Raw genomic sequence first — 23,440 nt, 5'->3', positions numbered from 1 at the left:
GGAGAAGGGAAAGCAGCTTCCYCCGCCCAGCTCTTTCTCCACTCCAGCTGCCTTCTAACAGGAGTGGAGCTGGCCACATGCTGGGCAGGAACCAGCTTTCCTGACAGCAATGCTCATAACACTTCTCTGCTTCTCTCACGGGGGCTGTTTTGCTGGGATTTCCTACCAGAGCAAAGAGCAGCTGCTGAGACTGTGGTACCATGAAAGCTGCCGGGTCTTCCGTGATCGCTTGGTCAGCGATGAGGACCGGACCTGGTTTGACAAGCTAATGGAGGAGAAGATGGAGGACTTTGGCACCACTTTTGAGGTGGTCATTCCCACCCAGCCAGTTCTGTTTGGAGATTTCATGGATCCAGGTGCCGATGTCAAAGTATACCAAGAAATCACCAGCCAGGATAAGGTAAGAACCCTGGGAATCATGTTGAGAGCTATGTTTCACATCTTCCCTGTCTTCTATAAACAAAAGAAAACAGTAATAGTAACAATAGCAGTGCTTTAATTGGAGGTGTCTGAAACCACAAACCCTCCCAGGGGTTTCCTGTGAAATCCTACCCCATATGTGGATAGTGGTTGTATTTGTTGTGATGGGCAGTTGAGGTGGAACAAGCTGTCTCTGCATTGCAATCCTGGAGGCAGCCTGCTCTGCCAAATCTCCCAAATGAGCCTCACTTGGGACTGAAAAGYGAAATTTGCTGGAAAGAAATGGCACATTACCCCCAAACAATACTACTTTTGCCATTAAAGACTTCACAATTGACCTTTACAAGTAATTAATGTTACTGCCAGAMTCCCTGTTGGAGAAGATACTGGGAGTACTTGGGTAGTGGTAATTAAGCAAAGGCAATGAGTGGTGCGTTTTGCACTCATTATCAGAAACAGATGATTATTCTGCCGTCTCTGCTCTTGTGATATCTGTGTGACAAGGACTGGTAATTAACTGAGCTTTCCAATCCCTTTTGCAAAGTAGGTAGGCCTGTCCCCCACCGAGGTRAGCACAGCTGAGGCAGCCAGGCATAGAGGCAGCTGCACACAGGACTGATGCTCACAGGACTTTGGTGTCTAGGCAGGGATCTCAGCACTGCATTAATTCCAGCTGGTGCTGCTTTCCTAGCTTCACAGTGATATTGCTGAGGGGATAGGATCAAATCCCAGATGTCTTCATGCTTCATCTCCTTCTCTGGGCTTAGGGTGCTGTTAAAGAGAGCCCTGGGAAGCTATTCCRTGTGATGGCAGGACTGGGAGAGGAGTGTGCTCTTCTACCCATCTACAGCCAGTGTTGTTTTCTTCCCCAGCTATGCTTTCCAGCCAGATTCCTAACCACATGATTCAGCAGCAGGCAGTGGTCAGCTATACAGCAAGGAAACTAACCCAGAGGGAGGCCCTGGAGCAGTATGGATCAGGCAGCCTTAAGTTCTTTTGTTTTGATCTACACCCTGCCGTTTCTCCAGGCAAACAGCTCTGYTGGGAAGAGCAGCCTTAGTCACTTYGTTAGTTTRAGTTCACCATTCAGCAGCCGCTGCCACCACCACCAGCTAAATTCAGCTCATCCATCCCATGGTGCTTCCTTAGAGGAGCATGGAGGAGAGCTGCTCCCAGACTGTTGAGCACCAGGCTCTGCCTTCCCCTAGTCCTGGCTGTGCTGCCACACACACACAAAATTGCTTTTATCTGGTAGTCACAGCTGAATGTTTCTACCCACAGCTGAAGCTTGTGATTGAGGAATACCTGGAGGAGTACAATCAAAGCAACACCCCAGAGCTGAAGCTTGTGCTTTTCATGGATGCGATACAGCACATCTGCCGAATCAGCCGSATCCTGCGGCAGGCTCCGGGGAATGCTCTTCTCCTGGGTGTTGGGGGGAGTGGGAGACAGTCTCTCACCAGACTGGCATCTCACATGTAAGTAATGCACTCCCACCTATGCACGTAATGTGGAGCAGCTCCRCTGGGGCTGCCTTCAGAGAATCTCTTTTACTGCCCTTCCCACTGCTGGTTACATGCTTTTGTGGCTGCTGACTCCTCAAATGAGTCAAAAGCTAGGACTCAGTTAACATGCACATCTGCACTGGGTTTCTAGCTAGCTCAGAATACCCCTGCTTTGTGTAGAATATGCTCCTGGGCTGGTGGCTGTCCTTGGTGCACAAGGACAAGCATGGGCTCAGGACTCATTGTAGCAAAACAACTTGCTTGAGTCCTTTCCCYGCTTGAGTCCACAACACATACTAGGAATTGACAGAAGAGGATATTTAAATTTGATATAACTCCACAGACTTCTCTTTCCTTTAGGGCAGAAAATGAATGTTTCCAGATTGAACTGTCCAAAAATTATGGCATGATTGAATGGCGAGATGATGTGAGGAAGATCATGATGAAGGCAGGCCTTCAGAGTCTACCCAAGACRTTCCTATTTGTAGACACTCAGGTACAGGAGTATTAGCATGGTAGATTCCATCTCAAAAGGAGTCAGAAACACATCTCTAAGCTCAATAAATTCCCCTACAGGTAATGAAGGAGCTTGACACAAACCAGACACAACTTGTATTTCTTCAGTGGCCTACATTCATCATCTTATAAAAGAGCCTCAGGGAAACTAGAGGTGGTGCATATATTGCTAGAGGGTCTGTAGAGCTGTGTGGGTGGGTGGATTCTTCTCTTGCTCAAGGAAGCTTTTTTCAGCTCCATCCAAGTGTTTGGTGGGTACATAGATTTTAGCTATCTGAAGCTAAGCACTTATGTTGGCCACTGATACTAGAATTCCTAAGTAACTGATACTAGAATTCCTAAGTAAAATGATGCTTTTTCTTTTCAAAAATAGAGTAGATTTAGGACCTTACACTTGCTGATTCCACAGGGTAATGTTGGCTTGTAACTGTAAACTGTAACTTGCTAATGACTAGGCCAATTTCCACTTCTGGAATTCYAAATATGCTCCCCATAGGCTTTTTTACTGCCTTCATTATCATAGGAACCATTCCCTTGTGGCAGAGCCCTAAGCAGTGAGATGAGCATCAGTCAAATGCCACTTGTTCTTGCAGCCTTTTCCCTGCAATGAAGAGCATATGTGGGAGCAAAGGGGCCCAGGAGGGTGCATTTAGTCAAGGAGATGGATGTTGTGTGTTTCTGATTTAGCAAAGGTGGAGAGGTGAGTGTAGCGCTGGAGGGAGATCGTCCCACAGACTGTGACACATCCCTACAATTACTCTGTCTCCCACATTGATAAGCTTTTTTTTAATGATGAAGTGTTCTGTGCTGGAGGAATGAAGACCTGGAGCAAGCAGGTGTCTGGGGTCTGACTGCAGAGGCAGGGAGCAAGAGCCTGAGTTCAATTTGTCTGTAAGGAGACAGGGAATGGGCAGAAGGAGGTTTGTTCTCAGATACATCCTCCCAGCCCTGACATGGCTGAACGTGGCTGTTTAATTTGAAATGCTGGACAAGAATCAGGAGTGCCTTTCTGGAGACAAGTAATCACAGAAATGGTTTCTTATAACAAAGGCTGAGGGCTGTATGTATGGAGAAATTATCTCTATGGCACATGAAACATGACGTTTTCTGACTTAAGAAACTGTTTGTTTTTGTTTTTTTTTTTTACTTATCATCTACTTAGATTAAAAGTGAATCCTTCCTCGAAGATATCAACAACTTGCTTAACTCTGGTGACATTCCTAACATTTACAATCCTGAGGATGAAGACCAGATCCTGACTGCTATGAAGCCTATTGTTCGAGATCTAGGGCAGCAGCCCACCAAGGCCAACCTGATGGCTGCATACACAGCACGGGTTCGCAGCAATATCCACATGGTCCTGTGCATGAGGTACACTTCAGGCCTATGACTCCATGCTTTAAATGTTAATTATTCCCTCCTTATCCTTTGCCTTGCATCACTGTGTAATGGGATCTTTATTTCCAAGCCCCAGACTTCGGAAGAGGAGGAAGAATAGGAATATATTTTGCATAACACCTCCCCCTAGGACTACCTACTTTTTCTTTAACACTTTGCTGTTCTCAAGATGAAGTTGAAATTTTCAAGTGTATGATTTTGTGTGATTCAGATGAAATACAAAGTACCTCCTCCTTCATGCACCATTGAGGCATTTGTTACAGACATATCTAGCTTGAATTTGGGGCTCAGTTGCTCCAATTAATCTAACGCATAGTCCATAAGCAGCTTGCTCCCTTGCAGAAGGGATACCAGAAGGTACAAGGCATTCTCAGTGCAAGAACGAGCAGAAAAATCAGGGCCATGGTTCTGGTTTGGTGATATCATCTCTGCACCCACCTGCGTGAAAGAAACTTCAGAACACATTTATTTTTTATCCCTTAAAGGAGGGACCCATAAAACATCACCCTCTTACCATCTTCATACTTCCAGAATATCCCAAGGAATAAGCTCAGATGTGTGCCTTTGGGCATGCAGCTCACTGCCTGAACTTTAATTCCTGTTTTTCCTTCTTCCCTGGGTGTACTCCTGTCCCTCTTATTCCTCAAGGCTTCAGGGTGGTTCTGTGGAAGGAAAGCTATTTTGTCCTTGTATTTAGAGCCGGTTCTAACTCATATTCTCTGCATGCTTTGCCCTCAGCCCGATTGGAGAAGTGTTCCGTGCACGCTTGAGGCAGTTCCCCTCACTTGTGAACTGCTGTACCATTGACTGGTTCAATGAGTGGCCTGCTGAAGCCTTGCAGAATGTTGCCTCCTCCATCCTGGGTGAAATCCCACTTCTTGGTAGCGGTAATGAAGATTTCGAAGGGATGGTAGGTGCCACCCTYGAGAATGCTCTGCTGCTGCACGTTCAGTGTGCAGTGTCCCTAGATACACCAAGACAACAGATGCAGGGCACACCTTCAGAACTGTCCTACCCTGTAAGAGAAATACTCCATGGCAGAGTCATTCAAATGCAGAACTGCATAGCTTTTGTATGCCTTGAAACAGGTTTGGCCATTTGTCACCCCTCTGTGGCACTGAAGCCCACATACAGACATAAGCTCTGCTGTGATTCTATACTTTGGCTCTTCGTAAGCCCTTTTTATTCTCTCTGAGCATCGCATAGATTTGTCTTTCACATTTYTAGTAATTAACAAGATTGTTTCTTTCCTTTCTCCTTGTAGATTCAAGTATGTGTAGCAATCCACCAGAGTGTGGCAAAGAAGTGCCAATTGTTCCTAGCAGARCTGGGCAGACACAATTACATCACTCCCAAAAGCTACCTGGAGTTCCTCAACATCTTCAGTTCCCTCATTGGAAAGAAGCAACAGGATCTGAAGACAGCCAAGAACAGAATGCAGGGTGGCCTGGACAAGGTTTGTCCCTCACACCCAGGAAAGCTTTAGGGCCACCCCCTTACCCACTCTGAGMAGTGTATTTACAGCTGCTGAGATGCAGTGAGATGTCCTACAYAAGTCCTGTGTAACAGCAAAAAACTCAGGCTAAAGCAAGTGAGAACTGTGCCTTCTGCCAGTCTTACTGAAGGTCTGAGTCTGTAACAGCTCTAAAAGAATAATGATCTTCAGTCTTTGAGGACCACGGACCTCTGTGCAGCTCATCTCTCAGGATGTTTCTTAGTAACCTTGTAATTGAAAATCCTCTAAAAGAAACACTATTCTGCTGCCTGATTACCATTACTTTATGAAGTAGTGCCCAACATGTGCAGGTACAATTAGGTGTTTATAAGCACACCAGAGTGTCAGATTGCTGCTTAAGCAGGGACCAGGGCAAGAACTGCTTTGCACAGCCCAACACTGGCCAGGGAGCACCCTCCAGGGCAGCACAGCCTTTTCCTGGGGCTTTCCATGGCTGCTGCCCCTCCTCTCTCACTCTGCTTTGCTCCCACAGCTCCTGCGAACAGCAGAGGATGTAGCAAAGATGCAGGAGGAGTTGGAGTCCTCCCGCCCTCTCCTGGCACAGGCAGCCAAGGACACCGAGGCAACCATAGAACAGCTGAAGGTATGACTGCTGGGCAGCCCTGCACTTTCTAGCTCTGACTGCTCCGACTGGACTGGGCAAACAGGGGCCTGGCAGGGTTTGTGCAATATGCTGCTTCATCKGAGGTAAAAACACCTCCGACTGGCACAGCAGACACTTGTGCAGAGCTGCACTGGCAGCAGAAACTGCCTCCTGCTGGGGCACTGCTCTGCTGCTGGTGAGCACCAGTTGTTGCAGAAGCAATGCCTGCTGTGCTTCCCTCAGAAACCACCACCCAGGGGTCAGTCAGTCAAGCTCCCATGCTCTTGCAAGCCCAGTCTAGCAACACTTACACAACCCTCAGATGGCCTGAGCAGCTTAAGCCAGACAGTTGTTGAATAGGATCATTGCCCCACATCCCATCCCCGGGGAACTAATCCAGCTGCAGCCTTCCCCACAAGCCCAGACCTTAGGAATCATCACACAGTCACTCATGCCACTTCAGAAGAGAGAACTGCTCTGTGTTGGCTGTCGCTGCTTTCTCCCCTTGTGTTGCTCCCTGCCCATCTCCTACTGTGGGATGGCCAGAGTACAGTCTGACAGTACTGTCACTTGGACAGAGTGAACAGGGACAGTAACATGATGACAGGACAGCTCTGAATGCKGAGAGGAAAGAGTCTGCAATCTCCTAAGTTCCCACATAGGAGATAAGACTTGGCTCTATTCCAAATTTCCTTTATGCCTCCTGGCAATGTTTTAACCCTAGGGGCAGGCAGAAGTGTCAGTTTTAAAAACAAACCCCTGAGCATATCTTCCTCCATCTCCCTACACATTTGCAGCCCTATGCATGCTCTACTTGTGCCAAGAGGAAARTGGTAGAGCAGCTATTTCCTGCAAGAGTAACATTGTTCCAGGCACAGCCAGAGCTGAAGCCTGTGGATGGTTTATCCAGGCTGACATAAACTTTCTCCCAGTGTGGTACAGAAAGGGCATCCCCTTCAGCAGTTAGGTACCTGAGGTCTGCTAGAATAAGACACACAACCTGCCAGGAGTGCTGTGATCCTTTCCTAGCCAAGCTGTACCTCCAGCATKCTTCTAAGGCTGTGTCTGGTGTTGCAGGTGGACACAGCTGTGGCTGAAAAGACAAGAAGTGCTGTGCAGGCTGAGGAGATGAAGGCCAATGAGAAAGCTCAGAAAGCCCAAGCCATTGCAGACGATGCTCAGAAGGACTTGGCTGAAGCCCTTCCAGCCCTGGATGCTGCTCTTGCCAGCCTGAAGAACCTCAACAGAAATGATGTTACAGAGGTAACTGTGTCAAGGGAGAGGGTGGCAGAGCTGGGTCTGGTCAAGGACAGCCTCTCCCTTTACAGCAATTCCCCTTCAATAGGCTTGCAGTGTCCCCTGCCTTCTCCTCCACCCATCCCCCTGGGMTCACTCTGGGCAGCTGCTCAGCAGCTTCTCACCTTCACTCCTTCAGATGCAGAGGTTGAAGAGCAGAAAGGGCAGTGACTCTTTGTGTGTTTCCAGCTTGTCCTGGAGAGGCTGTGGAGGAGGGCTCAGCCCTTGTGCCTGTCCATGTGGGTAGGCAGCAGGTACCACCTCACAGCCCCACGTACTGATTGTGCAGCACTGGGACAGAGCTGGCAGCACACTGAACCTACAGGCTCTTTAAAGAGAGATCCAGCACAGGCAGAGGAGRGGCAGAAGGCTGAATTCAAGGAATACTAGCTTGCAATGGGCTAGTGAGAGAAAACAGGGTGATTCTGAGCSTGCAAGCATCACAGCCCTTAGCCAAGAGAGCACATTTAATAAGTACAGATTTCACCACACAGGGACAGGCTTATTGCTCTGCAGTTGTGAGTAACAGACCCTTTTATTCTCCCAAAAACATACAAACTCCCTTTCCTCAGAAAGTGGGGAAAGACACTATTGGTCCACTTGCCCCCAGCACCCATCCTCATACAGAGCTGGCATGAGAAGTGTCATGTCTATCCMAGGCTTCCAATGCTGCAAGATGCATCCATTTCTTACACATTGTCTAAATCAGCCCCCAGAAACTCTGTATTTAAGGAATAAGCTCCCAATTTCTTTTAAACCCAGCTGCCAGGTTATGACCCAAGTAACCTGTCACTGGAGCAGAGACCACCAGAGTTCTCTCCAGTCCAGGATTAAGAACCCAACCCAACGAGGACATCACTGTATGGCAGAGAGCGAAGATCCCTTTGACCTACTCCTTCCCATAGGGCAGCTCCCTCAGGGGTCCCTTGGAGGAAGCTGATGCCTGCTTCTCCAGYTCCTCCACCACCTCTCTCAGCCGATCCTCACTGCAGTGAAAATACACATAAAGGTTGCGCTCTGCCTGCAGGATGGGGTCCTCCAGAGAYCTGCGCTTGACCTCCAAGTCGCTCAGGAGGTCTGTCAGCTTTTGGTAGAGGTCATCCTGCATGGTGGCCAATTGCTGCATCAGCTCAGTGATCTCCTAAGGAACAGCCCAAACTCACGTGAACATGGAGAAATAACGGGATTTTCCTCATACCTGTGGAACAGCTCAGCTCCCCAGAAACAAACTACCCACCCAGTTCTGGCCTCCAAACCCTCCCAGTAAAAGGAGCAGAGGGGCTTATGGGGACACCTTGGCTGAGGCACCCCAGTCTCAAYGCTGACAGCCCATGTGAGACACAGAGACAATCACCTTTGCCCTCTTGCCAGCCACTGTGTCACTGGATGGGACAAGGCAAGGATCAGGCCAATGTCCCCTTCCTCTGTGGCTGAGAGGAAGTGAGTTCTCCCCTCTGCACMCAGGGAGGATGGCAGAGGGCTCCCTGTGCTCACCTGTTGCCCAGCAAAGCCCAGGGGAGCAGGAGTGCTTCCTTACCGGCGAGGAGAGCTGCAGCTGGTTGGAGCTGTTGTACAGCTGGTGGTAGAGCACCTCTATGGAGGACTCCAGGGCAGACACCTGGGGCATAGGAGCTTCCAGCTGGGCTTCCAGTGCCATTTGCTCCTGAACCAGCTGGGAGCACTTGGCTGCCATGGCCTCATAGCTGCGGAAGGGCTGCTTTGCCTGATCTTTCCCCARCAGCATGTCCCAGAGCCTGTGAGAGGGGACAGTCAAAGCTGTGAGTACAGCACCAGTGCTGAGGAAGGACAGGGCTCTGACCTGATTGTGCACTGTGAGACTGGGATGCAAGCAGATGTGGGTCAGCAGTGAGAAGACAGCCACTCCTGGTGARCATCCCATTTTCATGGAGCTCTAGAAGATCACTGTAAAGGCCCAGGCTGGCTCTTGAGCCAGTGTGTGATTTCTTTTTGGCAGACACCAGCACCAGCTACTCCAAAACTGTGTGGAAGACTGAGAATACCCAGGCAATGCAAGAGAAGAGAAAGGTCTTGCTCTAAGCAGCTTGTGCTTCCTTGTGGCCCAGCTCTTTGTATTCATTCCATTCTCCAAGTCCATCCTTGGCTTCATCAGTTCAAGCCAGCCAGGAGGAATCAGATCTGGAGAATTTCATACCACCGTGGAGTCACAGTGGCTCTGTGCTGGCAGAAGAACACTGCTGAGCTATMTGGTAGCTTGGGTCTGCTGCCTACCTCAGCCATTCCCATGCCACTGTCCCCACACCTAGTTTGTTCTTCATGCTCAGACCCCCCAGGCCCTTACCGTATAGCAGTGCGGTCTTTGGGGTCTATCCATTTGTACAGATGACCCTTCTGGGAGGACCTGGCATCTCTGAAGTAGTTCCGCTGCTCCTGCAATCTGCTCTGGGATTGTCTCTTGATTGTTTCAATCTTCTCCAGCCAAGCCACCTTCTGTTGCAGCTCCTTTCTCTCCCRTTTGAGCTGGAGCTCCAGCAGGTCCAGGCGGCTGTGCTGGCTCAGCAGCCACGCAGCCGCCTSCTCCTGCCCCCTGGCCGTGTTCTGGAGGCGGGCAGCTTCCAGGCTGAAGTGCTTGTGCACGATGGGCAGGCAAAAGCGGCGAGCCTCTGCCTTCAGCARGGGCAGCAGCTGGTGGGTCAGAGCSTGCTCGATGTTGAACCGCAGGGTGTGGAGCTGCCTCTGGAGCACRGCAGCCTGGCTCTGGAGCTGGGCCTCGACYGCCTGCTGTGGGGGGACACAAGACAGGCTGCTGACACTGCTACCCGGCTCTGCCACCCCCTCCCAGCGTGTCAGCTGTGCTCATCCTGCCACAAAGGATGGTGGAGGAAYGGGGGAACTGGCCCTACCTGGTTATCCTCAAGAGCTTTCAGAGTCCTCTGGGCCCAYTCCAGTGCAGCACGGGTGCCTTCTACTTTTGCTGCCGTGACTATAACCTCCCTCCGGGCACAGATATGTGCTGTCTGTATTCGGCCCAGCTCCTTCCAGTAGCTCTCTTGGTCCTCCCGCAGCTCATCTTCATCAGTCCCAAGGCCTTTTGGTGTTGACGTTTTCTTGGTGCCCATTTTCTCTGTGACTTCCTGGCTGCCATCTCTCTCTTCCTCACTCTCCATGCTCAACACCTCTCTCTCATTACCCTCCTCCACTAGCAGCTCTTCCTTTGAGCCTTGGATCAACATTCCCCAGCTTGCTGGTGCCACCCTCCATGGTGTCTTTGTACGTTCTTGATAAGGAGCTCCTCTTGTTTCTTCTGGCATTTCACGGTATGAGTACATCTGTGTCCCAGCCTCCAGCCTTTCCTTCAGGCTTCTCTCTCCCTGTGCACTCACTTCCCAAGCATCTGGACCCTGGACACTCTCTGGTAGGACCTGCTGGATGAACCTCTCAAATGCTTCAGTGGCCTGTTGTTCTTGCTGCAGGTAAGGGCCAAGATCTGTCTGGCACAGCAGTGTTGGCAGCTGGCCCAGCCCCATGTTGTCATGACATTCCGACACCTGCTTTGGAGCCTCACTAACCTGGTTCAAGACAGCTCTGGTTCTGAAGATCTTCTCTTTCAGATCCATATGAGCCATTCTCAAGTCCTGCTTCACTACTTTCTCCTCCTCCTCCAAATACTTCTGCTCCTTCTGCAGCTTGTGCATCCAATCCAGCAGCTTCCTGTACCTCCAGAACTGACAGTCACGATATTCCTTCAGCTCCTGAAGCTCCTGCWGCAGGGCCTCTTGAGAGGGCCCCTCATCCCCTATCATGCTCGGGAGCTGTGGGACGTGGCAGCACATCCGTAGGGCCTCCTCCAGGGCTTTGCCTTCCAAGATGGGTTTGCCTGCAGCCAGCAGGGCCTCGTAGGCCTCCACCTCGGCTGGGCTCAGCATGTTCTCCTCACCCACYGTGCTGCAGAACCACTCGAGGAAATGCTTTGCCTTAGGGCAGTCAAAGAGCCACTCAAAGTCCTTCTCACAGAGGGTGTCTGCATGGGGGTAGATCAGCCTCAGTGTTGCCATAAACACCGCTGCTCTGTTGACAGTGTCCARTGGGAAGGCCTGAGAGTGTCTCCAACTGAACATGACAAGGGTGGTCAGCACTAGAAGAAAAAAGCAGGAGTCATCCTCAGAGGTCCTGACACCCACAGTCATCTCTAAGGTGCTGCAGCAGCACTCCTAGGTGCCTGCTTGAGGGGAAACTCAAGCAGTCCCTCCACAAGTGCTGAAGACTAGCTCATGGGGTGTGGCATTGCTGTGGTGGGGTACGAGACAGATCAGAGCCCATAAAACAAATGAGAAAGGCTGCCTGTGTCCCACTTCCATGCAGCCYTTTTCCTGGGGCCATAAATATTTAGCTCCTTTGCCAAGATATTTTCAACCCATAGGGACACAGCTGTCAGAGTAACAGGGCAGACTTTTTTAGCCTACATTTAGTTTGTTCCATGCCCTTTCTGATAACCAGCTTTCCCTTCAAATACCTGTGTCGTTCCTACCTGTGTATTGCATCCTCTCAGTGTCCTACCTGTGGTCCCAGTCTCCCCAGTTCAGCTGAGAGAGGGAAGAGCACCCCATCTCCAGAGAACCAAGTTAAGCCACTGCTTCCATTTGTGTTTCTCAGGTACGAGCCCTACAGCGGCCTCCTCCTGGTGTGAAGATTGTGATTGAAGCTGTCTGCATTATGCATGGGAAAAAGCCCAAAAAGGTGGCAGGAGAAAAGATAGGCACCAAGGTGGATGATTACTGGGAGCCAGGCAGGGCCCTTCTCCAGGACCCAGTGCAGTTCCTGTCCAGCCTGTACGATTATGATAAGGTAAGCAGTGGCAGAAGGAGGCWGTGACTGGGATCAGGTATTGCCTCACAGCAATCCTTCTCACACCAGTAACAAGTTGAGCTCCTTGGGGCAACACCCTTCAGCGGCACCGAGGATGAGGGTATATTTGGTATGGAAGTCCTCGTGTCTCCTCCAGGCATATTGGGTGTACTTCATTGCTTTGGGCAATGGGACTTCAACACACAGGTCTTCACATCTGCTCCCCTGCTCTTTTGTGGGGAGGAGCTGGATGGAGGGGGTATGGTAAGGGATTTACCCAATTCCACAGGTGTGGCTGCCAGACTTCAACATGGCAGCAATTCCTCTTGCTCCAATGTGATACCTTAACAACCCTGTCAAGTCCTGGGGTGCTGCTGTCTCTGGGGGAAGCCCTTAAGAGATCAGTGATGAGCGTGCTAGAGATCAGACTGAGGAAAGTCTCTCTCTCCCACCATTCTTTGCAGGACAATATTCCAGACAGTGTGATCAAGGCTATCCAGCCCTACATTGACAACGAGGAGTTCCAGCCAGCTGCCATCGCCAAGGTCTCCAAAGCCTGTACCTCCATCTGCCAGTGGGTGCGCGCCATGCACAAGTACCACTTTGTGTCCAAGGTCGTGGAGCCCAAGCGGGTAAGAGACTGTGACCCAGCTGATTTAGGTGTTCAGGAACACAGTCCTAGCAGCTTCCTTCTGTAGGAGATGCTGGGAATCACCACGTTCTGCAGGTCAGGATGTAATGTCTGTCAACCAGGGATTGAATTGACTGAGATACTGAGATAGCAGTAGCTTATCAGCGGGCACTTTTATGGAAAACCRGCTCTTGTTCCGAGGTCTCTGGTCTTTGGGGGAAGAGCCTGACCACATGCCCAGCATACTGACTGTTTCCTTGTGCRTGTCCTCAGCAAGCCTTCCGGGAGGCAGAGGCGGACCTGCGTGCCACTCAGAAGGTCCTTGATGAAGCTAAGCAACGCCTGAAGGCGGTTGAAGATGGCATTGCCATGCTGCAAGCCAAGTACGAGGCCTGCAAAGCCAACAAGGAGGAGCTGGAGATGAAGTGTGAGCAGTGTCTGCAGAGATTGGCCCGTGCCGATGTGGTAAGGAACAGAGCTGGGTTTTGCCTGCTTATGTGAGGTAACCCAATTTCAGCACAGTAGTGAAAACATTCCTTTGCTTGCACCTCATGACAATTTTAGGCTGAATCTGCCTGGCCTAATCTCAGCAGCTCAACAGGACTGGAAAGCTAAGCTAGCCAGGCACTGATATGAAAAGCTGCTACGCTCCTGTGCACAGGATCTTCAGCTAGCAATGGGTCTCCAGGACATCTGAGAGCAGCCCATTAAGTGCTCAAAGCCAGGAACAGAATTCAGAATATGACAGGGGCATTACGCAGAGAGCAGCAGGTCTAGGACACAAGGTTAGACCACACAGCAGCTCTCACGTGTGCAATTTATCCCACAGCTCATCAATAGCCTGGCTGATGAGAAGGTGCGCTGGCAGGACACTGTGGAGAGCCTGGATGACAAGATCAAAAACAGCTCTGGGGATGTGCTGGTTGCTGCTGGCTTTGTGGCCTACCTGGGCCCTTTCACAGTAAGTRTGAATGTTCCCTGTAAGGCACTCGGTTTGCAGCTCTGCTGTCCTGGCCAGGAGAAAGGAACAAGACACAAGGGTGCGAGATACCTCCAGGATCTCTCTCCACTCRTGCCAGATGTTCACAGCAGACCAGCTGCAACTTAAAGAAAAGCTCTGATGGTGTTTCTTGTGACAGGGAGACTACCGTCAGGCACTGTCCACAGAGTGGATGAAGGATCTCTCTGAAAACAACATTCCTCACAGCAAGGAGGCAACCCTCATCAGCACCCTTGGAGACCCTGTGGAAATCCGCTCCTGGCAGGCAAGTTGCAAAAAAAACCACAAACCAAACAATACTTAAGAAAGAAGCAGCTTCGGGGAAAGACTAAAACACTCAGCTCACCACTCACTAGGATCACCTGCACCAAAGGACAAGCAGCTAGATAATAATCAAGTGTGGATCCACACTGTAGAGCTGGAATTGCTGCCAGGCTGGGCAGCAGCAAACAGCAACAATGAGGGCATCAGCCTTGACCTGTGAGGCTTGTCCTTTACAAACCCCAGCCAAGCTCTGGCCATTGCCTGCTCAAGCCTGACCCCACAGCACAGCCCCATTCCCATTCCCCCATACTCAGCTGCTGGCAGATGTATTTTCATCACCATCCCCTGTCCACCCACTGGGAGCACTTGGGGGCCAGGGCACAAAGGGCTTCTCTCTGGTCACCCATGTGTGCTACCMGGTGTCCCAATAATGTTTTCTACCTTGTTAGATTGCTGGTTTACCCAATGATGCCCTGTCTGTGGAAAATGGAGTAATAACCCGATACTCTCTGCGCTGGAATCACTACATAGACCCACAGGGACAAGCAAACAAGTGGATCAAGAATCTGGTAAGGGCTATGGGGAGGAAAGMCAGGTCTGCCAGGACAGGGAAACAGCTTTCTCTCAGGAGCTGTGCAGAACAACCTCAGGCTTTGGGCTCTAGAGCTGCAGAACTCCACACTGCCCCAGCCCAGGCAGGCTCTACATCCACATTCATCCCAGGTGGATTTCCCTATTCAGGGAGCGAAGCGCATGGCAGGAGTAACCCCAACATAAGCAAATGAGGCATCAGATTCCCACTCTGGCTCTAACATCCCACTCTCCCACTAACTTTCTGGGAGCCTCACATCTTTCACCACACAGACCAACRCCTCCCATAAGGGGTTTCCAAGTCCCTAAAACAGAGAGGATCAGAGTGGCCTTACCTCTCTGGTGAGCACAATCCCTGCTGCTGAAGCACTGGGAACACTGATCAGCACCTGTGCTCCAGAGAGGCACTTACTGCCCTTTTGARGGATCAGGCAGGAGGCTCAGGCAGCTGCTTCTGTTTTTCCCCCTGAGGGCTTTTCCCACCCACGTGCTCTCATTTTGCAGGCTCTGCCCTGAGTTAGCAGCGTGGGACTCCAGAGGGATTTGGCTCTGTGAAGGGGGTTGTCTSCATTTCCCACTTCTTCTGCTGCATCATTGATCTGTCTCTAGTACCTGCTGATGTGGGATAAATTTGCCAAAATAGCCAAAKTCTAGTTGAGCATGAAAAGATATTATTTCTGCTGTCCCAGGGAGCTAAATCAGTCCAGTGAGAGGTGTACTGTGCACCAGAGCTGGTTGTGAAGGGGGCAGGAYACCACAGGAACCCTGCCCTCCCCTGCTGCCTTTCAGGAGAGGGAGAACAGCCTGGAGGTGGCCAAGCTGAGTGACCGGGACTTYCTCTCCACTCTGGAAAACACCATTACCTTTGGGAAGCCCTTCCTGCTGGAGAACGTGGGCGAGGAGCTGGATCCAGTCCTTGAGCCTGTCCTGCTGAAAGAGGTCCTGTGTCTCACCTTGGCAGGGAGGGCAGTGGGTACCTGGCTGAGCTGTAAGGGCCATCTGGCCAGGGTGCCATGGGGTGTGGTGTGTTTGTAGGTGTCCCTGGACAGGCAGAACTCTCATGGGAGTGAGTCCCATGCCTTGGCAGGACTCTAGCACACTGACTGCCACACATGCTGGTTTTCTGCCAGCAGCTATCTCTGCCTGGAGGCAGGGCCATTAAATACAACTGCTGGATTCAGGTTCAGGCCTTCAGTTCTGTGGGGCAGCTGGGAGCTCCTCTGACCTGAGAGCCTTGAGACTCTCTCCTCACTGCAGAGTCCAGGGCACAGCAGGATGCCTTGCCTCACAAGAGGTAGCCATCCCAGCCTTCCTGTATTTGTCCWCTCCGGTACAGACCTTCAAACAGCAAGGCAACACCGTGATGAAGCTGGGCGATACAGTGATCCCCTACCATGAGGATTTCAAGATGTACATCACCACCAAACTGCCCAACCCTCACTACAGCCCTGAGGTCTCCACAAAGCTCACCCTCATCAACTTCACCCTCTCACCCAGGTACCTGCTTTTACCCCATTAGTTGCCCATGCTGCTCAGCCTCATTCCTTGCTGTCCTCGGACCCTCAGGCCTGTTGCCCCCTTGCCTGCCACACTCACTTCCATGGCTTTTGTTGTAGTGGCTTGGAAGACCAGCTGTTGGGAGAAGTGGTGGCTGCAGAGCGACCTGACTTGGAAGAAGATAGAAACCAGCTAATTATTAGCAATGCCCAGATGCGTCAGGAACTGAAGGAGATAGAAGACCAGATCTTGTATCGACTCAGCACTTCTGAAGGAAACCCTGTAGATGACTTAGAGCTCATCAAAGTGTTGGAGGCATCCAAGCTGAAGGCAGGAGAGATCCAGGTCAGAGGAGGAAGGTGCTCTCGCCCTACAGCTATGCATCCCCTGCCAGCACTCCTCTAACCAAGGCATCTCTTCTGTCCTTCAGGCCAAGGTCGCRGTGGCAGAGCAGACAGAGAAGGACATCAACATCACCCGCATGGAGTATGTGCCCGTGGCTGTCCGCTCGCAGATCCTCTAYTTCTGTGTCTCAGACCTGTCCAACGTGGACCCCATGTACCAGTATTCWCTCGAGTGGTTCCTCAACATCTTCCTCTTGGGGATCCGTAACTCTGAGAAAGCAGGTGCCTGCCCCAAACAGCCCCCTCCTATCCTCTTCCTCACCCACATCTGTGCCAGCTCTGTGTGTGAGAGCAGCATCTGTGGCTGTGGCTGTGCCTCTGTGACCAGGAGCACAGAGCTGACATGGAGAGCCCTTCTCCTATGGTACCCACCACCTGTGTCTGGTTGTTGCCTTTTTTCCAGAGGTGCTGTCAGAGCGGGTGGAGAACATCAACAACTACATCACCTTCAGCCTCTACTGCAACGTGTGCCGCAGCCTCTTYGAGAAGCACAAGCTCATGTTTGCCTTCCTCGTCAGCGTCCGCATTCTGATGAATGAGGGSCAGATCGATATGGTGAGCAAGTCACCCTAGTCCTTGATGGGATCCCATCAGAGCAGCTCAAGCACAGCCTGATCAGCCTCTAGAATAATGTGGTGGGTGGAAAAGGAGCCTTGTGTTCTGTGGTTAGGGACAGGCTTGGCAGGCTTGGCAGGCTTGGCAGGCTTGGCAGGGCAAACATAGGGCCTCTGTCTTTATTCAGCTCTCCGACTGTTGTCCATGTCTACATACAGAGCTGCCTAGCCTGAATCACCTGCAGCTTTTGCCAGTTTGCTGCCAGACTGCTGCAAGAGTTAATGAGTCCAGAGGGAGCAGGCAGGGGTTAGAGAGCGGCAGCTCAGCAGTCACTATGTTGATCTCACAGAGCTCACTTGCTCTGTGACACACACACACCTGGCAGGAGAGCAGCCAGAAAGACTCTACAGGATTTTAATTGGATATGGCACCATGTACCTTGGGCTCAGGTGGGTAGGCTGTTATCCATGACCAAATCACATCCTGTTCCCAGGATGAGTGGCGGTACCTGCTGTCAGGAGGGGCCATAAAGGAGATGAAGGACAACCCAGCTCCATCCTGGCTAAACGAGAGAGCATGGGGAGACATCCTGGCTTTGAGCTGCCTGAAGAATTTCTCCAACTTTGACAACGATTTTGCAGCCAACCTWGAAGGGTTCAGGACCATTTTTGACAGCCCCAGCCCTCACAGGCAAGTGTCCCCTGCTTTGTCAGTCTGGTCCCTGGGAAAGCAAGAGGAGCAACATTGCCATCTCTGCTCCCAGTATAGTGCCACTCAAGGAAAAGGATGTGGCACTGGCTTGTCTTCTCAGGGGTGACCACTGCTTGTCCAGGGCAGAGCCATACAATGCCTTATCCCAGCAGYATTTGCTGCTTCCCGAGTGGAAGCAGTTCTGCCTTGCCTGCTGCTGGTTTCAGAATTGCAGACAATAACCTCAGCCAAGGGACTGGAAGGTTCTTGTCCCTTATGAAGCTCCCATGGCTGCCTGCAGGCAACTTGGGTACTTSTTGTGCCACACGGGATCTGGCACATCCCCCCAAGATGCACCTAATTTCTTTGCAGAGAACTTCTGCCTGGGAAGTGGGAAGATGGGCTTGATGCYTTCCAGAAGCTGCTGGTTCTGCGGTGTCTGCGTGGAGACAAGATCACCAACGCCATGCAGGACTTCGTGGTGCTGAAACTGGATCAGCGCTTCATTGAGCCACAGGTAAGCAGCCAAGAGATGATGCTGGAGAGTCCAAGGAGTGGAGCAGGAGCCTCAAGCTTGTGATACTGGGCCACCAGCATTTTCCAATTGCAGTGAGGTGCTCGTGCCCCTCTGCAGCCACAGTGTTCCTTCCACAGCTGGARAAATCCTATATTTTTATATATGGAAAAATACTAGAAAGGGATAGCCTTTTTAATGTCCTTTCTAACATTAAACCACACTGGGAGGGAGCAGATAGGTCAGATGTACAAGGGAAGAGTTCAAATGACAAATGGGAAAGTGGTGCATGCCCTGACCCTAGTGCAGCTGGAGGAGAGCTGTACATGGTCCTCATCGAACGTGTTCCTGGCCTTGGCACTCGAGAGGCTGCTGGTGCCTTGGAGTGGAGCTGGAGGCCAGGAAGGATGAGGAGRTGCTGCATGGTTCCACTATGGCCCCTCCACTCTGACCAACTCTTTTGCAGACCACTGACCTCTCAGTCGTGTTTAAAGATTCCACTGCTTTGACCCCCCTGGTGTTCGTGCTGTCCCCGGGYACTGACCCCGCTGCTGACCTCTACAAGTTTGCTGAAGAAATGAAGTTCACACAAAAGCTCTCCGCCATTTCTCTGGGCCAAGGACAGGTGAGCTGTCAATRCATACCTGGGACAACAGTTTCCTGGCACTCAGATCAATCTCACCAAGCTTCAAGTCGGCCAAACACTTGTAGCACTGTGAAAACACCCTCATGCCTCAGGGCCCTTACTCACCAGCCTGCTGCTTCTATCCCCTTGGGCTGGGAGCTGCAGCAGCTCCCACTACGTGCTCTCTAATTTCCTGAATCCATCTGCAATTCTTCTGTTCCCTCCACCATTCCTCACAGGCTCATAAAAGCAGTAAAAAACCTTTGCTGTGCCATCAAAGAGCAAAGATCCAGCTGAGCCATGGGGGAAAGGCCAGGCTGTAGCTCTGGACAGTGGTCCTTCCACCCAACTCCAGGGAGCTGCCTCCCTGTCCAGCTCAGCAGGAGACATGGGACAGGGTCCTGAGCTCCCCCTTTCTGCCTCTGCAGGGCCCCCGTGCTGAAGCCATGTTGCACAATGCCATGGAGCAGGGCAACTGGGTCTTCTTCCAGAACTGCCACCTGGCCCCCAGCTGGATGCCCTCACTGGAGAGACTCATYGAGAGCATTGACCCCGGCAAGGTGAGATCTTTTACTGAGCCCACTCTGAGGATAACAGGCAGGAGGCTGGAGCCCTGTGAGGTGCCCAGCTCTAATTCCGTCCCATCCACAGGTTCCTCATAAATCCAGAGGATCAGTGCAGSAGCAGCTGCAGGGGCTGTGCCTGCACCCTCTGAGCATTCGATTCCTTCTCGATTTCCAGGTGCATCCAGACTTTCGCCTCTGGCTCACCAGTCTACCCAGCAACCACTTCCCTGTGTCCATTCTCCAGAATGGCTCCAAGATGACCATCGAGCCCCCCCGTGGGGTCAAGGCCAACCTGCTCAAGTCCTACATTAGTTTCAGTGATGACTACTTGAATTCTTGCTCCAAGGTAAGACCCAGATTGTGCTTTGGTTTGCTGTCCCTCTTCCGTGCCTGTTCCAATGTATGCTTTCCACCCAGATGTTATTCCTCTCCAAGCACAGATCTGCCTCTCTATCACAGAATCCACGTGCTAGAGAAGGAGGTATTTCCATAAACTCACATCTACTTTGTGAAGAGCCACTTGGAAGGTTTACTTTAAGAAACAGAAGCAACAGGATTCTGGAGGCCTGGCATAAGGCACTTGCAGTACTCTTTAAGCAAGGAGTGGGTCATGGCCTTCCCCAGCACAGCAGCCTGCCTGAGGATTCCCCCTCTCCAAGCTCCAGYTGGCGCTCCTGAATTGGCACATTTGCTCTGTCAGGTCTCAGCAGGACCTGACGCCCTCCAAGGATGCCTCCTCCCAAGCTGAACAACTCCTCTCCCTCCTTCCCCCAGGTCACAGAGTTTAAATCTTTGCTGCTGTCCCTTTGCTTCTTCCATGGGAACATGCTGGAGAGGAGAAAGTTTGGGCCTCTGGGGTTCAACATCCCCTATGAGTTCACAGAYGGAGACCTGCGCATCTGCATCAGTCAGCTGCATATGTTCTTGAACGAATATGCAGACATTCCTTACAAGGTGAGAGCTGCCCCTCCTGTGAGGGATCAGACTCGTGATGCTCACGGGATCAGAACCATGTGGGGTCTCTTGCAGGTTCTGAAATACACAGCTGGGGAGATCAACTAYGGCGGCCGTGTGACTGACGACTGGGACCGGCGCTGCATCATGAGCATTTTGGAAGATTTCTACAAACCTGAGGTTTTAAGTCCTGACTTTGCCTATTCCGAATCAGGTGTCTACAAGCAGATCAGTACKGCTTCTGACCTCAGTGTAAGTACTCAAGTCACAAATTGTAGCTCATAGATCCAGGGGGATTGTCACAGTGCAAAGGGGATCTCTCCTCCCTGAAACACTGCATTTTCAGGTCCCTGTGGGGATGCAAGTTTGTAAGAACCTGGGGRTCTTCAGCTGCTCTTGGCCTCACAGTCTGTGTGGATTCCTCTCCAGGGTTACCTCCAATATGTCAAGAGCCTGCCTCTCAATGACAGCCCGGAGCTCTTTGGTTTACACGACAATGCCGACATCACCTTCGCCCAGAACGAGACCTTTGCTCTGCTGGGGGCCTTATCACAGCTGCAGCCCAAGACCATCACGCTGGGAGGCCGCAGCAGGGAAGAGGTGGGTGCCCCAGTCCTGCTCTGGCAGCCAGTGCCCACTKTGGGCAGTCACTACAAGCTGCTGGGTGTTGGCTCTCCCCCTTCGCAGCAGCCATGGGGCTGGATTAGAAGGATGTTACCACTTGCTGCCTTCCTTCCAGATCGTGGAGGAGACCTCTAAGGACATCCTGGCAAAGCTGCCTGAGCCCATGGATGTGCAGGAGGTGATCCACAAATACCCGTTGCTYTATGAAGAATCCATGAACACAGTGCTGGTGCAGGAGGTGATCAGGTAAAACTCTTGTGGGATCACATCCTGGGGAGCAGCAGAGATGTGCAGGYCCCTGCTGCCACCCTCAGTGGTGTAACCTCAGTGCTTAGCACAGCAGTGGGGCTGGCACTCATACTAACAGCTGTGCTGTCCCAGCCAGGGCCTGTCTTCATCTGCTGCAGTGAGCAGTTCAGGGCTGGGGGAGCAGCTGTGAGACCCTKTTGAAGAGGAATGGAGCTGGGGGTTACATGGAGGAGATGAGAGAGATCCATACCCTTTGTGGGCAGGCACAGGCAATAAACCACTGCACAGAGTCACTCTGCTCCCTCTGCCCTTTCCCTGTAGGTACAACAAGCTCCTGGAGGAGGTTGCTCAAACTCTAAAGGATTTGCTGAAAGCTCTGAAGGGCCTGGTGGTGATGTCCTCTCGGCTGGAGCTGATGGCCAGCAGTTTGTACAACAAYACTGTTCCTGAACTCTGGAATGCCAAGGTATGTGCCCCTGCCAGCCCAGCTGCCTCCAGAGCTCACCCAGACCAGGGGAATGGGTCACAGTCACTGCTGCTGCGCTGSGCTGGCTCTTGCTGGCTCTTGCTCCCCTGGCATGGAGAGGTCTCCTGCCTAGTGCAGCTCCCAGTTGTTCCCAGCTCTGGGCAGCTCTCAGCAATGGAGGCACGAGGTCCAGGCTGTCCTTGACTGCATTCAGCACCTCCCTCTGTGTGTGCCCCCCAGGCCTATCCATCATTGAAGCCATTGGCATCGTGGGTGAACGACTTGGTGCAGCGGATTGAATTCCTGCAGAACTGGATCCGCCGTGGGATCCCCTCTGTGTTCTGGATCAGCGGTTTCTTCTTCCCCCAGGCCTTCCTCACYGGGACACTGCAGAACTTTGCCAGGAAGTCAGTCATTTCCATCGACACCATCTCATTTAGTTTCCAGGTCAGTACATCAGGTGGGGGCTCTGAATTGTTTTGGGAACCTCCTGCCACAAAGGCCCTGACCCACCCAGGCTGCACAGTTGTCCATGGCCCCATTATCTTCTTTGTGCTTGGATAGGGGATGCCCAGACACCGCTGCAGGCTGGAAGCAGCTTCTGCTTCCAGACCTGCTCACATCCCCCTCCACCAGCTCTGTCACAGGCTGCCCCACATCATGGGAGCTGCCAAAAAAATGCAGCCCAGCCCCTCAGAGCTGGGGCAGGCTCTCCTTTGGTAATGCTGCCTTGAGAGTTGCTTAAGAGGCTTCTTGGGGCTGAGCAAGGGCCTCACGGCCACTCCCCTGGGCAGGTCATGAAGGAGTCGGTGAAGGAGCTCASGGAGCAGCCTAAAGTGGGCTGCTACATCCACGGCTTGTTCCTGGAGGGCGCCCGCTGGGACGCYGCTGCGGGTAAGCTGGCGGAGTCACGCCCCAAGGAGCTCTACACAGAGATGGCTGTCATCTGGCTGGTGCCTGTCCCCAACCGCAAGCCTCCGGAATCCGGCTCCTACCTSTGCCCCATCTACAAGACTCTCACTCGTGCAGGTAGGTGCCCTAAAGGCAGATTTCCAGAGGCACGGTAGCTGCAGGGGTGGCAAGGAGGGGCAGCCCGGGAGAGGCAGTAGGGAATTCCTCTGCCATAAATGACCATGGAGCAAGGTACGGGTGGCAGTGGCCAGCCAGGGAAAAAAGGTTTCTCCTGCTGTGGTTGAGATGGAGCAGCCAGGCACCCTGGCTCTGCAGCAGTGCCCCTGGCCAGGCTCCCCTCAAGCCCACAAGCCTGTTTTCCCCAGCCCTGCTCAGCCTGTTCAGGGTGGGGACAATGGCTCCTGGATGGGGTCACTTGTCTGTGACTCCCTGGTCAGTGTGCAACAGTATCATCCTCTTGCCCTTGCTTCCCCCATTATAGGCACATTGTCAACMACGGGCCACTCCACCAACTATGTGATTGCTGTGGAGATCCCTACAGACAAACCAGAGAAGCAYTGGATCAAACGAGGCACAGCCTTGATCTGTGCCCTGGACTTCTAGCCAGGAAATCCAGCCAGCCAGCCCAGGAACCCACTGCAGGTGAGGGCCTGAACCAGGCTGCTGTCCCCTGTCCTCCTGTTGAGGTGAGTCCTGCCCTTCTCATGTTGAGGTGTGTCAATAAATTGAGTCTGGTGGTGTTGTACTCCCCATGATTACTTCAAATGTCTACAGCCCAGAAGAGCTGCCAGCAGGGATAACATGGCCTGGAGCTGGCCTGTGGTGCTCCCCAGCCCCACT

The 23,440-nt window shown here is 52.0% G+C and overlaps 1 protein-coding gene across 1 annotated transcript in view; it reads left to right on the top strand.

Moving 5' to 3' along the window:
- The window catches only part of DNAH1 (dynein axonemal heavy chain 1), a 66,030-nt gene extending 42,700 nt beyond the window's left edge, over window positions 1-23,330 (top strand). The window contains exons 48-79 of the mRNA XM_057374809.1: window positions 170-400; window positions 1,702-1,898; window positions 2,286-2,421; window positions 3,604-3,812; window positions 4,578-4,749; window positions 5,104-5,295; window positions 5,828-5,938; window positions 7,016-7,201; window positions 11,867-12,058; window positions 12,523-12,690; window positions 12,963-13,154; window positions 13,519-13,650; window positions 13,829-13,954; window positions 14,403-14,522; window positions 15,334-15,483; window positions 15,881-16,041; window positions 16,161-16,386; window positions 16,472-16,667; window positions 16,849-17,000; window positions 17,494-17,690; window positions 18,063-18,207; window positions 18,671-18,829; window positions 19,258-19,389; window positions 19,571-19,741; window positions 20,170-20,349; window positions 20,425-20,601; window positions 20,779-20,949; window positions 21,089-21,219; window positions 21,544-21,688; window positions 21,929-22,135; window positions 22,483-22,717; window positions 23,082-23,330. Coding sequence (XP_057230792.1) covers window positions 170-400; window positions 1,702-1,898; window positions 2,286-2,421; window positions 3,604-3,812; window positions 4,578-4,749; window positions 5,104-5,295; window positions 5,828-5,938; window positions 7,016-7,201; window positions 11,867-12,058; window positions 12,523-12,690; window positions 12,963-13,154; window positions 13,519-13,650; window positions 13,829-13,954; window positions 14,403-14,522; window positions 15,334-15,483; window positions 15,881-16,041; window positions 16,161-16,386; window positions 16,472-16,667; window positions 16,849-17,000; window positions 17,494-17,690; window positions 18,063-18,207; window positions 18,671-18,829; window positions 19,258-19,389; window positions 19,571-19,741; window positions 20,170-20,349; window positions 20,425-20,601; window positions 20,779-20,949; window positions 21,089-21,219; window positions 21,544-21,688; window positions 21,929-22,135; window positions 22,483-22,717; window positions 23,082-23,203 — 5,421 coding nt within the window. The 3' untranslated portion in view covers window positions 23,204-23,330. The remainder of the gene's footprint in view (window positions 1-169; window positions 401-1,701; window positions 1,899-2,285; window positions 2,422-3,603; window positions 3,813-4,577; window positions 4,750-5,103; window positions 5,296-5,827; window positions 5,939-7,015; window positions 7,202-11,866; window positions 12,059-12,522; window positions 12,691-12,962; window positions 13,155-13,518; window positions 13,651-13,828; window positions 13,955-14,402; window positions 14,523-15,333; window positions 15,484-15,880; window positions 16,042-16,160; window positions 16,387-16,471; window positions 16,668-16,848; window positions 17,001-17,493; window positions 17,691-18,062; window positions 18,208-18,670; window positions 18,830-19,257; window positions 19,390-19,570; window positions 19,742-20,169; window positions 20,350-20,424; window positions 20,602-20,778; window positions 20,950-21,088; window positions 21,220-21,543; window positions 21,689-21,928; window positions 22,136-22,482; window positions 22,718-23,081) is intronic.
- The last annotated feature ends 110 nt before the right edge of the window (window positions 23,331-23,440 follow it).

This window comes from Malurus melanocephalus, unplaced genomic scaffold (genome assembly GCF_030028575.1).
Source record: "Malurus melanocephalus ecotype Western Australia unplaced genomic scaffold, MMel_1.1 scaffold_233, whole genome shotgun sequence".
NCBI classification, from domain to species: Eukaryota; Metazoa; Chordata; class Aves; order Passeriformes; family Maluridae; genus Malurus; species Malurus melanocephalus.
Note: the sequence above shows the minus strand (reverse complement) of the source record. Positions and strands in the feature narration are given on the sequence as shown.